At 35.2% G+C, this 16,309-nt stretch overlaps 1 protein-coding gene and 1 long non-coding RNA gene across 3 annotated transcripts in view; one reads left to right on the forward strand and one right to left on the reverse strand.

Moving 5' to 3' along the window:
- Positions 1-16,309, forward strand: part of LOC112457340 (neuronal acetylcholine receptor subunit alpha-7-like) — a 192,709-nt gene that overhangs the window by 116,435 nt on the left and 59,965 nt on the right. For both annotated transcript variants that reach the window (XM_025020329.1, XM_025020330.1), the window contains one exon: positions 12,124-12,168. In XM_025020329.1, coding sequence (XP_024876097.1) covers positions 12,124-12,168 — 45 coding nt within the window. The remainder of the gene's footprint in view (positions 1-12,123; positions 12,169-16,309) is intronic.
- The window catches only part of LOC112457343, a 75,295-nt gene that overhangs the window by 27,118 nt on the left and 31,868 nt on the right, over positions 1-16,309 (reverse strand). The window lies entirely within an intron of this gene.

Raw genomic sequence — 16,309 nt, forward strand, 5'->3', positions numbered from 1 at the left:
TAGCAATATATGGAACCAACAATTTTTCATAATACACTTCGCTATGTTTTTCAATATTCCAGATGGAAAAAAAACATGAAATATCTTAGATCGTATCAAACTTGACCTATATCATTTTTACTTTCAATCATTCATACATGAAACTTATAAAGATTATTCTTTCGATTTGAGTATTTGAGTAATATAAATAGATTAATAAATATTAATGTTCAACTAATTTAAAGAGAAAACACTTGTAATTTACTGTCAATTGCAATTCTTTAGAACTCTCTAATAAATGTATAAATGATAGAAACGTTCATTTGAGAGTTTTATTATTTAAAAGTAATTATTGATTCAACATTTTAAATATCCATCTAGATAAGTATAACTCATTTCAATCTACATTTTTACTACTCCATTGTATTAATTTCTTGTCACTTAAATATATATATACTTTGACGTTTTAGTAATTAATAAATAAATAAATTTCTCGTTTTCTGGTCTTAATAAAAAAAGAATGTTTTAATAAAATTAATAGAATATTAACCGATTATTTAAAATAGTTTTTAAGATAAATGTTTAATGTGTTTATGTAAACATATTGATATGACTAATATTAAGTCTCCGAATTTATTTGACTAGCAAAACTCTTCGTAATATGCAAAATTGAAAGTGACTCTTCAAACGCATCTACTTGACATTTTTTGGAAGCTGTTTCTAATTAAAATTTTTACAGATAGGGTTTCAAGAGTGATATACGTTCAATCGATCAATATACGTTCACTTGATATCAAATTAAATTTTTTTGCTTGAAAAAGGAAACACTCGATCCCTCTTGTTGGTTACCTGACCGTCTATTTTATTTGACGTTTTAGCAATCAATGAGTGACCTTTCGGATATAATGAAAGCGGTTTGATTTCCCCTGCAAGTTCTCCAATAAAACGTTCCTCTTATGCGGAAGTATCGTTTATCGAAAACAAGGAATGTTTCATGAATCTCGCCCACCCAAATGCTCTAAAAAAACGTTTGTACAAAAATAGCAGCATTTTATCATTGAGGGTGTTTGGAACGTGCTTTTTTTAATCTGTATTTACACTTAACTTGTCGCGCATAAATGAGCACACACAACTATCAGATTTTTCCGCTTACATTTTTATCTAGATACGCGCGCTATAAATTATTCGACAAATAAAATTTCGGCATTTAATTTTATTTGTCGAGTTATTTACTGCGTATCTAGATAAAATTTTGCATACAATTTTTGATAAGAAAAAATCCATTCGGATGTTATGTCAAATATCACTGTGGATTTAGATCCTAGCTGGAGATTGGCTAACAAATACTAATTATCTAACTACTATGCCGAAAGATAGTAATTGAGATACAACGTCTTATCTAGTGCAATGGCAATGTGCGTCATTTCATAAGCGACGAGAGTTATCACATACGGCATTTAACCGCATGTTTATGTATATGACACATATGGTAATTAACAGCAAACACATATTCGCAGTTCGCAAATATATATAATCGGAATTTTCGATTAATCTAATCTTTGATCGTTTAATTGTATTTATTGAAATTATTTCTTTTTATCACTAGCTACTATTACTACGAATATGTATACGCTCAACCTCAATGCAAGCTACATGTTCAGATAAATTATAAAAAAGTGCTCGCTGTACAATCTTTTAAACTTAATGATAATAAAATTAAATTCCGTTAAATAATATTTTTATATAAAATTAAAAATGTTTAATAGTATGTATATCAATTTTCCAAATTACTGACGTAGTACAATATACAGAATATATCCGGCATGAAGCGCAGTATATTTTTCTACAGTTCCCTAATCTTTCTTTCGTCATGTCCACTCGTAACGCGCCATTATCAGCGATCTGTTTGGATGTTTCCGATCAGTCCGTTTAGCTTCAATGCATCTGGTCGATTGCGTTGTTGCAACAATCGACGGGTGACCTTTTCGTCGCAATGGAGGCCACGCGAGAGTTCGCGATTCCGCTCGAATCCTAGCCGGGACACAAATTGGCCACGTGACATTATGGCATTCTCCAAATGACTGTAACACGTTACAGCATTGCTCTCAGCCGTTACATGCATGCACACATAACATCGCCCGTCCCTCCCACTTCATCATCCTACGCGTCTCGATCTGCCGAACAATGCGCTCAGACCAATGATGAGCTTTCGGAGAACGCTTTCCATGCGTCATACTCGAGGACGCTTGCATGTCCCACAAGTTTTTCATCCGTATGATATACCACGTATTCTGCAATCTAGGAAATGTGAGCGTTGATCGTTCCAATATTTGTAACATCTCTTTTCATTAATAATAAAACTAAATATTCAAATAAGAATTAATGATATAATATGACGATAATTATACTTAAATTACATGAATTTACTTAGTAACAAAATGATTCGTTAAAGACTCAAATTATTTGTATGTAATTTTTATATTACATACATTATTTGTATGTATAATTTTTATATTATACTTTAAAACTAATAAATTTTAATTAATTTTGAGATCTAAAGTGTTATTAATAAAATTGGCTGAAAGACCTATTTTTAAAGATTAGAATCGATTAAATAGCTAACTCACGGTTAAAAAATTACTTAGAATGCAAATAAGTACAAATACGCAAAATAATTAGGGGAGCGCTTTAAAACTTGCAAATGCCAATTTTTAAGAGGCTACATCTCAGCTTCGGAGGGATTGCAGGACAATATATTCTTCTTGGCGCATTTTAAAAGGTGATCTCGACTTTAAGGTAGGTAAGATGACATTGCCCGCCTCATCGAACTGTCTTTTCTGTGAGAACCAAAATTAGGCCTTGGAAAAATCCTGGAAATATTACAACTTTGTAGTCTTCCACGGAAAAAGCAGAGATGGGGTAAAAAATATCACCACACAAGCTTTGAAGTGGAAAACTTTCGCTTTAAAATAGCGCAAAAAACATTGCTCTACCATCCCTAGAAGCCGAGCTATCGGGGTTTATAGTTACATTTTACAAGGTATTGGATACTACCGTCGGCATTCGCGTTATCCAATGTGCACCACGAGGAGATTGCTCGGTCGAATTTTGCACGTCATGTGTATGGAGTTGTGTGTGTCAGTGTGAAACGTGGTGCGTGTGTATGTGTGTGTCTCTTTGGAGCGTGATTTATGTGAAATTGTGTGTTGAGGGCTTTTTGTTCTTCGGCGCGTATATGGATCAGTTAATGTTGAGTGTTTGGATGTTTGAATGTGAGTGATTTATTATGCGTGTGTGTGCGTGTGCATGCGCACGCTATAAATTTAAAATAAGGTGTTGCCGCCACTTTGGTGAATTGCTTCACTCGGTCTATCACTCATATTGATGCATGCTGATGTCAAATTAAGAGATTTTCTGCTAGATCTTTTGAAGGACTCTTTCTAGTTCGGCTAATGTCGTCGGCTGCCTTGGACAATTTCTCAACTGACGACCTATCAAGTCCTCGACTTTAAAGCTTCATCCTTTAAAACGCACCAAGAAAAATTGTCCGACGATCCCTCCAAGCTCAGATATAGCCTCTTAAAAATCGGGGAAAATTTGCAAGTTTTAAACCACTCCCCTCATTGTTTTGCGTAGTGTATTTTGTAGTAAAATTATCGAGAAAATTATTCTTTTTCATAAAACACAGGATATTATTCGATAATTTTAATATGTATAATTTGCACCAAGATGATTGAGACTTTTTACTGTTTTGCAGGTATAATCTTCACACATTTATTTGTGTATAAATTGAAAACAATTATAATAATTGCCAGTATAAAGATATCAAACGTACTATTGTATTTGTAAAGAAAATAATATATTTTAACGTCTTATTAACTATCACTACCAGTCCTTATGTGAGTGACGAAATACCCGGATACCTTTTATGTTTCGACAACGTAAAAAAACCAAATTTTTTAATGCTCTAGTCGCATTAGAGAGTTGCAATTTTGTGGGAACTCCTAAATCGATGAATATATTATTTTAGCACTATTTTTGGATAGATTGATCCAACAGGGAAAACGAAGAGATCAAAAGTTGTTTAACCTTAATTACTCAAGTACCTGGGTATCTCATCACTCACATTAAGGTTAAAATAATTTTTTGATACTTAATTTGTTCTTTCCGTTCAAGTTTTAACAAAATACAAAATATCTCTATTATTCTAACATTATAATAATACGGATAGGTATCTTCATATTACTATCGCGTAGCTCAGAATTATGAAATTCCGTATTCGTGTTTCGTAGACGTTACAAATGAGTCACGGGACTTGCGCGTAAATTCCCAGAAACAATCTACTTGATGGGGAATTTAATGCGGCAGCTAATGCAGAGCCGCTCGATTTATTTGAACTTTTCGAGGAGTATCTCGGGAAGAGACTGCGCGCGCGGCTCTGCGAATAGTTTGAGGTGCTGCAGGTTTGAGGTGCTGCAGGATATATATAGCGGAATGATACGCCCCCCGGAGACGATTTCGTTACACCGTATCTACATCCGGCTGCGGTATAACTGGGTGATGCGCCATCGTGGCGAGGACGAATTTGCGATTCATGTTCCCGCTGGGGTAGCCGAGAATTCGAACACGCCAATTCCCCCTGCGAAGTCATTCGGAAGGCTTCGCAACACCTATTGATTTGGAAATTACTCGGGATCCTGTTCCTCGCGTTCCTGCATTTTAAAGCAAGTCTAACGACCGGATGCGCTCCGAGTGCACATCACCAATTCGTATCTAACACCGAGCCGATTGCATTCCGTTTTGCAAAGTAACTGACCGTATTAAAGCAAACACTCGATTAAGCGCAAACTACCCAGGTAGCAAGCACTCGTCATTTTGACGTCAATATTTGGTCATAATTGGTCAGTAACGTCATTCGTCGATTAAGTGACGTATATTTAACGTCATGTTTTAATACGTCAAAAAGACTTTGTAAAATGACATTATATAGACGTTTAATTGACTACCCAGGTAGCAGACAGTCGTCATAATGACGTGATTCTTACGTTATTTTATGACGCATGTTACGTCATTTATTCCTAAAGTTTGACGTAAAAATGACATATTTTTCACAGTATTTTTCACAGGAATATTCCTACATTTATAAAGTGTTTCGTTACTTTATGATTGACGTTGTGAATTTATGGTATAAGTGGATCTAGTTGCGTGTGTAATTATAGTTTTATGACAACTATTTCATGCAGTGTTATAACTATTAAGAAGATATCATTACAAGATTTTTGACCACTTTAAAGATGTACCTGTTATAGACAAGTACAGTTAATAGGGAAGCATCAGGGTGAGAAGATCGTCACTGTCCACTGGATCATCGAAGTCAAGCGACTCGGACGCGGTACTGTACTAGGATGGGTGACCGCCTTGAGAGCGGCTATACGCACATGGCATGTAACGAAACAGTTAAAAAGCTTTTTTTTTTTAGATAAAGAAAAAGAACATTTTTTTATAAACGTTTATCAAGTAGACATTTTAAAATTTTAATTTCATAAAAAACATTTCTAGAAACCGGTATGTCGTACATTGGACCTATTTTTGCCGTCAATAAAACGTCAGAAAATGACGTCGTTGGGATGTGACTTAGGACCGTGAAAAATACGTCATTTTTACGTTAAACTTTAGGAATAAATGACGTAACATACGTCATAAAATGACGTAAGAATCACGTCATTATGACGACTGTCTGCTACCTGGGTATTGAATATGATGAAAGCTAATGCAATCTTACGCTAGGATTGATTAAAATGGAAATTAATAAAATTTTTCTTTACAACTTTAATTATCAATATATATAGTTTTAATACGTTTGTGCTAATTAACAAGTCAAATCAGAGTTTATAAATTTAAATTTGCGTTAAATTTTATACATTAATTAGTTTTAAGTACTTCTAATAAATAGCAAAATTCAGTATTCGAAAAATTTACAAATTTTGATTTATTTAATTTTTTTACATAAGTATAAAAATATATTTGAGTATATGTCATATTTTTGAGTTATGCAAATATTTTATTTACATAAATTTAATTAAAGATTTTCTATTAAAACCTTTATCCAAAGTTATCTATTAAATTTATGTAATAAGGATAAAGAGGAAAAAATGAAAAAAATATCTATTTTTAAAATTAATTAATCGACTATATAAAGGGGGGAAGAGAAAGAGAGAGAAAGAGAGAGAGAGAGAAAATATGGCCATTTCTATAATTTGCATTACTTTAATTTTAGAGAAAGTTGTGAAATAAAGTTTTATAAACAGAAACTTTTTACTCGTACGAAGTTCCTTATAAATATCCTATTACATTACTTTATTTGCAGCACAATATAATAGTGTGCTATGTTCCATGCTACGCAAATGTCCATTGCAACTTGTTTACTTCTATATGCTTCTTGTAAAGCAATTTCATTGAAACAGTCTGTTGTTTTCTGTGATTCTTTCCCCCACCCGCGCAAAGTCCGAATTAACGATTATAAATTTTCTAGGCTTTTCCCCGCCTCTCCGTTTCGACATTTATGCATTCGAAAACAACGTGGAAGTCGCCCTAGCAGCCTTTTAATATTTTACTGCTGTTAGAACGATCGTTAATATTTCTGGTACACTTGGTTTAAAATCACTGACCCGGAAAGAATATACCATCTTTCAACCACTCGCTCATGGTAATTTTATTAATTCCGCCATAAATGTTCCTGCGCTTTTTCGATGTCAAATGTTCTCTGCGCACAAACGAGAATTTGTACGTGGAGACAGCATTCAACCTTGATGCGTTAACGATAGTATTACTATCTTTGACTATTTCGTTACTCGAAAAATCTAGTCGTTGACTGGAATCGACATACCTGTCAGCATACCTGTATCGTGGATTTATCGTGAAATAAAATTTCTCTGTAATCATTACACCAGCCAAAAACAATTATAATAATAAACTTCCATGATTAAAATAAAGATTTTTCTGATAAATTACGTTTCACGCAACACACAATCACGACAACCTCATCTTTCCATCATTTTAAATAAACATTATTTATTTAAAACAAGATTTTAATTTAAACGACTACTGCATGTAGGTAAAATTTGTTATTAAATAAGAAAATAAAAATAAAAAACTTAATATATAAAATAATTTAAATTGCTAATTATATTTTAGATCGCGAGATAAAAGGGTCGAAGTATCATTGAGTAAATACGCTTTTAAGTTCGTCGCGCGCGCGCTGAAGTAAATTATGTTCTATGTTCTATGTTCGTGGTAACTCTATTTACATTCCAACAATACTTTACGTTACGCTAAGTGCGTTAAATTTTGCGAGTATTATCGCTGGCAATTTCTTGGATGAAAATTCACATAATTGCAGTTATCTTCGTAAGCCAATCTAACTTTATAGTAACATATATTTCTGTTACTCAGTCTCCATGATCCAACTTTAGTTAATTTTGTGGAACATTTAACTTTGAAATTGCAGTACGCGCTATAGTGCACATGAAATATTTTCATCCATTGTCATCAATGTATTAGCTCGTATATAAAATCATACAATAAAATAATTTGAGACTCAAGAAGTAAAAATATATACATATTTTCAAACTTTTTAAACATATATTTCAATTCTTGTTACGTTTCTCTGAATATATTTCTCAATATCAATCTGTTGTAATAAGAAATTGAACAAAACTATGGATGTATCAAAATTAGTTTCTGTTTAACAGTGTTCTGTTTAGCTTCTGAGTACAATAATCCGCTTTAGAACGCCAATCAAAGCATTATCATTGATCCAATTGTAAATTTCGCACATAAAGAATAATCGAGGTCAAGGCGGATTTAGTGCAAGTATCAACGGGCAGGATAGCTGAATGCACGTGTCGAGAGGAGATACCGGGCCCTCCTTTGTAGACGCAATCGAGCTAGGCGGTTGATTGAAGTGACCGCAATAGTCTGCGGCAGTGTTCAATTTGTCGGGGCAGGTTCCGAACATTCTCTTTGGTCACATAAAATCTGTACAATCGCGGCTAAACCATATCGCAGGCAGGTCCTAAAACAGTTCTCGGCATAGTTTCCTAATCAGTATCCGGAATATCTACAACATACTGCATAATAATGCGGTTGTGGAATTACTATATATACATCCAAATTGCGAATTAATATCCACTTAACTGATACAAATACTAAACTTCTCGCAATAATATCTAATTTGTAATTAATTGTAGATAAATGCTTAATAATTGAAATCTGTATCGAGTTTCTATTTTCGAAAAACATAGAGATATGTTACATAATCGCAGAAAAAAAGAGAGCGAGAAAAAGAGAGAATAAACCATAAAATCAATTATTATTTACTAATGAGCAGTGATTTGTTAAGCGTATTTACTCGTACTTAAGCGTATTTATAGCTTTTTTCCAGAATTATTTACGTTCCTTAAAAATTAAATGTCCGTACCAACGTTACAATAGATAAATAAAAGTTTTGGTCGTTCTGTTTCTTGCACTCAAACAATCCTATCGGACTGTTACGTTGCGGTGAAATATTTTTCTCTCTCTTTCTCATTCTCGTTTTAACTACGCGTCAGAAGGCAGCTTGTTAAACCTCCAAGTATTTGCCCCGGACTGCTCGAAAATTCCAGTGGAGGACCCGATGCCCAGAAAAACAGAGTACGTTGGAACAGATCCAGATAATAGCGTGCCGCAAGATTCGACAGTCATCGAGAAAAACGAAAGCGCCGTTACTTTTGGCGCAGAATAAAAATTCTTCCGAGTTGAAAACAGTTAAACTCCGTGAAGCAGAATGAAATCATTGTTTAACTTCTTGATCTGCGCACTTATGTTCTCTTTGTGATTTATAATTTGGGACCCAATTTTTAAATATGTATGTACAAATTAAGAAATTGCAAGCAACTGCAATATATTTCAATCAAATATATTGCTGATGAGAAATTGATTTCAAATGTGATAAAAATATAATCGTTATATTAATTGCTGCTATAAAATATAAAAATTTTATAGTCCCGTATAATTCCGCAATCCTACACTGCAGTTAAACTAGCGACAATGTTAGAAGATGAGATGCGGCTATGATCGTGCGCAACTATGGTCCCATTAGCCTACAGGATCGAGCGGGCGCTTGGAGAGCGGCAGAACGGCTGACAATGAAAAGTTTCAGCGAGACGTTAAATTATGCAAGGGAATGCGGCGATGTAATGACCGCGTGAATTAACCTCGACCTTAGATGGAGCTTTGGATGGTGGTTTTTGAAAGGGGTGACGTTAAACGATAAGATCCAATTATCGAGAAACAGTTTATCTCGCGGACGAACGAAAGGATAAGCCGGCGAGAAACTCAGAGCTCACTTTTCTCCACGGAATGGATCGGGACTCCGAAAACGTCCGATATATGCCACGGGAGAAGAAAAGCCGATTGTTAACTCCATTGATATACGACCGATTTAAAGAATCCCCGAGCTGTCGAGACGGAAATAATTATAAGATCGCTATCGATAAGCATAAATAGTCTGTATCTCGTAACACAGTTCCGAAAGAAATTATAAGTAGAGTATATTTTTATAAACATATTAACATGGATGTACAACTATATTATTACCGTTTTATTAAGATATTTTCTGATGATGTATATATTACAAAGCAGAAAGATATTCTATCATAACATAAAACCGTTTGGTATTCCTAAAAATATAATCTATTAAAATTTCGACAATTATAAAATACTTGTTGTCTATTTTTCGCAACACTGGGGTTTGAGAATTCTTTTTCCGTTATCATAGTATAAAGTTATCTTTCGTGATACAATATGTTATATATTATTTCGTTGTTCCTACCGCTTCTCCATTGTGCGCTTTTCTGATACAAGGATCAATATCCATGTATTGCCGTACATTTCGAGGATATATCGAAGTTCATCTTCGCTGATGCTACCTCCCACGGGACACGGGAATGCAGCTCCCATACAGCACGGGAGGTAAGCATTCCTCGTGTAAGACGGCGCGCGTAATCAGGATAAGAACGCGGTTTGAACATAGGAAACTCGAAAGCTTTACGTGACGAGGCTGATAATGCATGAACCGGACAAACGAGATTGGAAATTTCGTACACGACGGTAGTAAAAATGTTAGCAATATAGTGAACATGAGCATTATATTTGGGACAGTTTCTACCTTGTATATCAAGAAGTCACGAGGCTCGTTGCATGCACTCATTCATCGCACATGTGTGATATTTGTCTTCGGGATATTTCTCTTGACATACGGTCACGATGTAAAATGAGGCTTTTCCCAAGGAAAATTGCACTATTTCTTGTTTTCTACATTTCCTGAAAGTTTTTATTTTATTCTTTATTTTTCATAAATTCGTATGCCTCTATATTTCCCACTCATAATAAATTTCTTCTTTATTGTAATTTATCTTTCTTTAGAATCTTATAATCATACAGGTATTATGCTAATTAAAAGTCATAACCAAAAAATGTTAAAAAATTGTGAATAATGGTTCGAAAAACCTCAATGACACGAAGAACCTCAGTTATTATTATTACGTTATGTTACAATTTTAGATACAAAATTTAAAAGTTTTTCTATATAAATTTGTCACAAGTCATGAATTTTTCAAACTAAAAATCTTAATTTATACGTTACAACGTTAAATGTTATTGTATATTATTATCTATTTCTCTTTAATCCCCGTTTATTAAAATTTTCTATATTTTTAGGAAATATCAAATAAATTCTGTTGATTAATTGTAAGACAGTTTCATACACACTGTATATGAAAAACATGAGAAAAGTAATTATAACATGTATTAAAAAAAAAAAAAACTTTTATTTGTGTCTCCAAAAGCAAAATAAAATTTTTCGAATTTTCATTTTTTTAAACTGTATCCGACTGGTTCTGACGTAATCAATTTCTCATTCAGTTTTCGGTAACGAATGGGTTACAACAATCTACGTTTTCACAAGAGTTGACGACTTTAATTGGTATACGAGGACTCATAAAAGCTTTGATTGTAATGTTAATTATTTATATACATTGCACTCTCGTGACGCGCATCTGTGAAAAGGTCCTCGAAAAAATATTTCAAGTATTGTAAAAACAAGTATTGTAAAAACATTTTTGTGAAAAGAAGATTTCAGTGAAAATAAATTTTACAAGTTAAAAATAACATTAATACCTACAAGTTACACAATAAAATGTTATCTGACACATAAAATAAGCACTTTGTTAAAAATCTTGTTAAATAAACGCTTTTTATTTAACGCTTAAATTATGTTGTATAAAAGTTGATGTTTTAAAACTTGATGATTTATGTTGTGTGAAACGGCGATTTGTTTGTAATATTCTTTCTCTCTTTCTCTTTTTTATCTTTTCTTTATTTAATATAACATAAATTTATGAGCAGAGAAATTTCTCGTAATTTATGGTGCTGCTCGTCCATCTTTCAGCGTGTTCTTTAACACCGCATCGTCCGCGGAAAAAAAGCTCGTCCTCAAGAATTTATTATACTAAATTTGTAATAGTCGCAAAAATATGCGCAAATAGTTTACTTTGCCAACAATGTTCAATTGATTAAATAACGTACTTTGTACGCCATTATCATGCAACTTGACATTCTGAGCAACGAAAGTCCTTTGTCTTCATAAACCTTGTTAAATATACATGCGCTTTTCCGCAACAATTTTTAATTGCGATATGAAACTGTATAATGAGTAACGAGACCGTTTCTAACGCGTTAATTCTTTTTGCGTGTCGCACAAATTTCAAACGAAATTCAATCTTGTGTCTATTTTTGAAATAGAAAAGTCTTATACATATTTATAATATTAACTTGCAAGAATTATGTCCCAGATTTTTTCCTTGTCTTTTATTCATTATTTTATTCTGCAGTTGATGGATTTGGGTAATTGAAATCTGTTTATTAATGTAAAACCACATTATTATATAAATATTAAATAATTACTTAGTGAGAACAATTATCTATTGCTGAGATCTGTTTTCTTTTTGTTAATGATTTACGTATAGCTTTTACTTAAAAATTCAAAACACGTTTTATATGAAAAAAGCTATTTAATATAATAGTAAAATTTAATTATTATTACAGGACGAGAAGAACCAGTTGCTCATCACGAATCTCTGGCTGAAACTGGTAAGTCTTCAAGCTTTCCGAAGTTTTCGATTCGAGGGAAATAAAACCGTTCTTTCAACGTCTTTCCAATTGATAGCTGCCACTTACACGAACGGCACGAAATTTGCCGGAGATACCTCAGTCATTTTTTAAAGGATCTTTTCCGTTCAAGTTAATTGGGTGACTAGTCCTGATAGATTTGTAGTTGTTTCGGGGTAATCCAATTTATCCCGGTTACACATCACCCTGTTTTACTCAACCGTACCAAAATTATTCTCGCATAATAGTCGCGTCATGTAAACTGGGCACCGGAGTAAAAACATATGAGACAAAAATATCGTTATAAACTACATGTGACGTACTCTAGTTACGTACGATTGTACTTTACCATACATTGTATTTATTAACGTTTTTATTTTGTCGTAAAATCGTTATGACATACAATTACGCTGCTTTTTTAATCAACAGTTTCGCATATAGCTTGATATACCTCTATCACATACGAAAGTATTATTTGCAATTTAATCATTCGATCGTTAATGTATTTCAAGGATGCGTGATAGGAAAGCGTCGGAAACACATAGCCAGGTAGAGTAACGAGGTCGGATCGGATTTTTATCGGGATCCGAACTATTAATAGAGTCGCCGCAACAGGTTACTCCCAGAGCACGGTAGGCGAGGGTGCGCCCTTATTAGGACTGCGACGGTGTTTTCTTTAAGAGAGAGTGAGAAAGCGGCTTCCGATCCGTTCGCTTCCGACGCGACGCGCGAAAGCCGCTCGGCGTTGTTTATTTTTCTCAGCTTATGGGACGGCTTATGCAAGTTCAATCCCGCATTGCAAGCTCATGCGGGCTTTGCAATGACCTAAATTCGAACATTGTCGATTCTACCGACGATCGTTTTCGGCTGATTGACGGATTGCACGCGCATCGGACACGCGCGAAGCCCTTCAGCGCTCCCGACAACTTTAACGACGCCGATGGCGAAGGTCGCGATCGTTACGCTTATTGATTGGCCCTAATCTCCCTGAGCGCGTCCTTAATCTTTCGTCACTGCGAATTAATATTCCGGATTTGCTCGACAACAAAACTTCTGTTAAATTTGCCTTAATAATATATACGTTGCTGATGTCGTCGCTAAATTAACGTCTCGGTGTATCACGTTTGCGTTGTTTTTAAATTTTTAAATTTTTAAATTTTAATGTAACATCTTAACATGGTTATGATCCCGTTTTCGTATTTTCTTGCAACGTTATTTCACCGCGGCATCTGATATATATATAGCATTTGCAATTTCGAGGCTACTATCACGTCGAAGATATAGAAACGTCAGCTTCCTTCTCCCACTATTTAATCTTTCTTTCGTGTCTCGTGACGGTCAATGCATACGGAAGTAACACGCAGCTGCATGTGACTCAAAATGCTGATATGTTTGCAAATATAAATCACGTGGGTAGAGAGATATTCAAAGAAACATTCGACATCCGAGTATCGATATAATGTTGTATATTTCCCGGTAGCGTCGCTATCAGATGCACTTGTGTCGAATCCCAAGAAGAGAGCCAAAATTAAATCTATCTTCTAGGAAGAACGGCATACACTTTACTTTTCCATGATCAAAATGCACAGATTGCATCTGTAACATCGAGAGGTAGCTGGAACGCGTTTTATCTAGATCGGAAATAATAGAGAGGTCTATGAGAAAACGTTCGTACTTTTGGAGAAATATAATAATAATAACAACTTTTCCCTTTCTGGGATAAGGGACAGACGCAAAGAATTCGAAATTTAAAACTCGCAGCGTTAATTCGTTAATGATTTACACGATGTTATGCTCTAACACAGCTCGCATGAATGTTGCAAACACATTCGACACTCGCAATTACGGTCGCTAGAAATTATTAACTTAATCGGTGCATGCGATTATTTTATTAAATCATGCGCGGCATGCAATATTCCACTTCTAGACCAAAAAATTATTAGTGTCACGTGGCGAGCGGTTTTTTTTTACCTTTTTTCACTCGCATATAAATTGGAAAAATATAAAGACCGCGATTAAAAGGTTCTATTTATACATCAGAAGTGATTATTTCCAATACATTCGCGCTTGCTCATAAAGCAATTTCGATCCGCGTTTTCAGCCCGATGGGCCGATGTTTTACTGATGTTTGAATTGCAAACTGGATGATGAATCAATTTCATTCATTGATTTTCGCGGCAATGAAACGTCGCAAATAAAATTTGCTATAATATCGTATAATATCAATAGTGTAAAATTCAATTTATCTTTACATATGATTATTATTGTAAATTAACGCCATCATCACGTATTATTAATAATCACGTATTATTAATAATTTTATCGTATATTATTGATCATGATTGCCAGTAAATAATCCGGATATTACAAAACTGGTATATAATATATTTCTGCGGCTAGGTATATTATCCGCGTTTCATACTGCCTCGTACCGAACAATATATATCTTCCTATCAAGTGCACATCACTTTGTCATTCTGTCTTACTGACTGAGCGACAGGATGATCGATGATATAAAATTTATGTAAAAACGGGACTCGACGAAACGCGGCGCGACGAGACGGCGCTACAAGTTTCGTTACTTCGGTCCTGTCGCCTCTTCTGCGCGGCGGGAAGGAAATGCATTTACATAATTTTCGCCATGGCTGATAGAACGGGAAATGCAACTAGCACAACGATACCGCAAGCCATTGGCAGGAGCACGCGCGAAGTATACGTATGCGAACGCAACACGTACCGGATGTATCGTAATCTACACCTTCGCGCGCGCGGCTATATCTCCCGAGGCGTCTGGCAATTTCTTCCAATGGATGGGTGATAGTTGCGCGCTAGACCGGCGAAACGGCTGCCCAGGGAGCCTGTGGACTATCGTGGATAATGGAGATACCGTGTTCGGATCATTTAGATATCTTCCTTCGGACGATATATATATACTATAGTGTATTAGGGAAGGAGGGCGCACCCGCGCTGCACAACGATAACCGTTGAAGCACTACGTGGAATCTTCCGGTAGATCCTAAACAGACCCCTTTCAATTCTTTATGCGCACTGAATCGCTTCGAAATCAAGTTTCGACGATTGGTTACGATGTTAACGGGTCGTCCTGATATGTTTCTTTGATTTACGTTTGCATTTTTTAACGGCTGTCTGATACTTATATTTATATAAGCAATTCTTTACCACGTGTGTTGGACAAGCTTCGCAAGTTCCATTACTGCTGTGGCGACGATAAATCACGCGGGTTGAAAATAACGTATATGTATGCGCATATAGGGTTTCCGGGCGGCGCGGTGGTGCGCTTTACTACGTGCTAAGAGTGGAAACCAGTGCAACTCGGGTGACATAAAATATAAAACTTCGTGCCAAAGACGATGTATTATGTGTAAGTGCATCAGTATACGAATCACATCTGAAGCGTGATTAATGCGACTTCTTGCGGATGTTAGTGTGCGTGTCAAAAAAAGAAACGATCGTATTTAGCTCTTCCTTCAGAAAGCAAGTTTCACTCAAATTAGTCCAAAACAAGTCTGAATTTGAATTCATGTCTAGATTTTTTGAATATCTTAACACGCTATTGACAATAAATCCGAAAGATTTATTTTCTCTTAATTCCAAAAGATTTGTTGCTTTTAATCCGTCCAAACGTCTTGTACATCTTGTAAGACAAATCTTTTGTCATCGATGAAACAGTATTAGCGACAAATTTTTCTAGCGTCTATTCAAGACAGACGAACTTCCACTTGGAGAAAATCCACGGTCGTGGCGAAGAAATTTTCTACCCCGATGTAACTATTTGGTCGACTCTAGGAAAGAGAGCTCTCGAGCAAGGAGAATACTAGCGAGTCTCTCTCGGTGAGCTTTAATGGGCCAACCGGTATTATGAGCGAAGTCAGAATCTCTCCTTCCATTCGTAGCGGGAGCTATTTCTTTTTCTCTTTTCCGCTTAGTGTACTGTGTACTGCATCTTTTCACCCTCCATCTTTCGCGCCCGACGCGTCTCACGGTGCCACCACTTCGTACATGCACTTAGACGAGTTCATTCACTCGGCACAACCTACTTGGAACTCCGCGGATGCGGAAAGAATGATTTACACACATGCGAATCGCGGAGATACAAGAGTTT

This window comes from Temnothorax curvispinosus, unplaced genomic scaffold (assembly GCF_003070985.1).
Source record: "Temnothorax curvispinosus isolate PA1 unplaced genomic scaffold, ASM307098v1 QBEX01007734.1, whole genome shotgun sequence".
Classification (NCBI taxonomy): Eukaryota; Metazoa; Arthropoda; class Insecta; order Hymenoptera; family Formicidae; genus Temnothorax; species Temnothorax curvispinosus.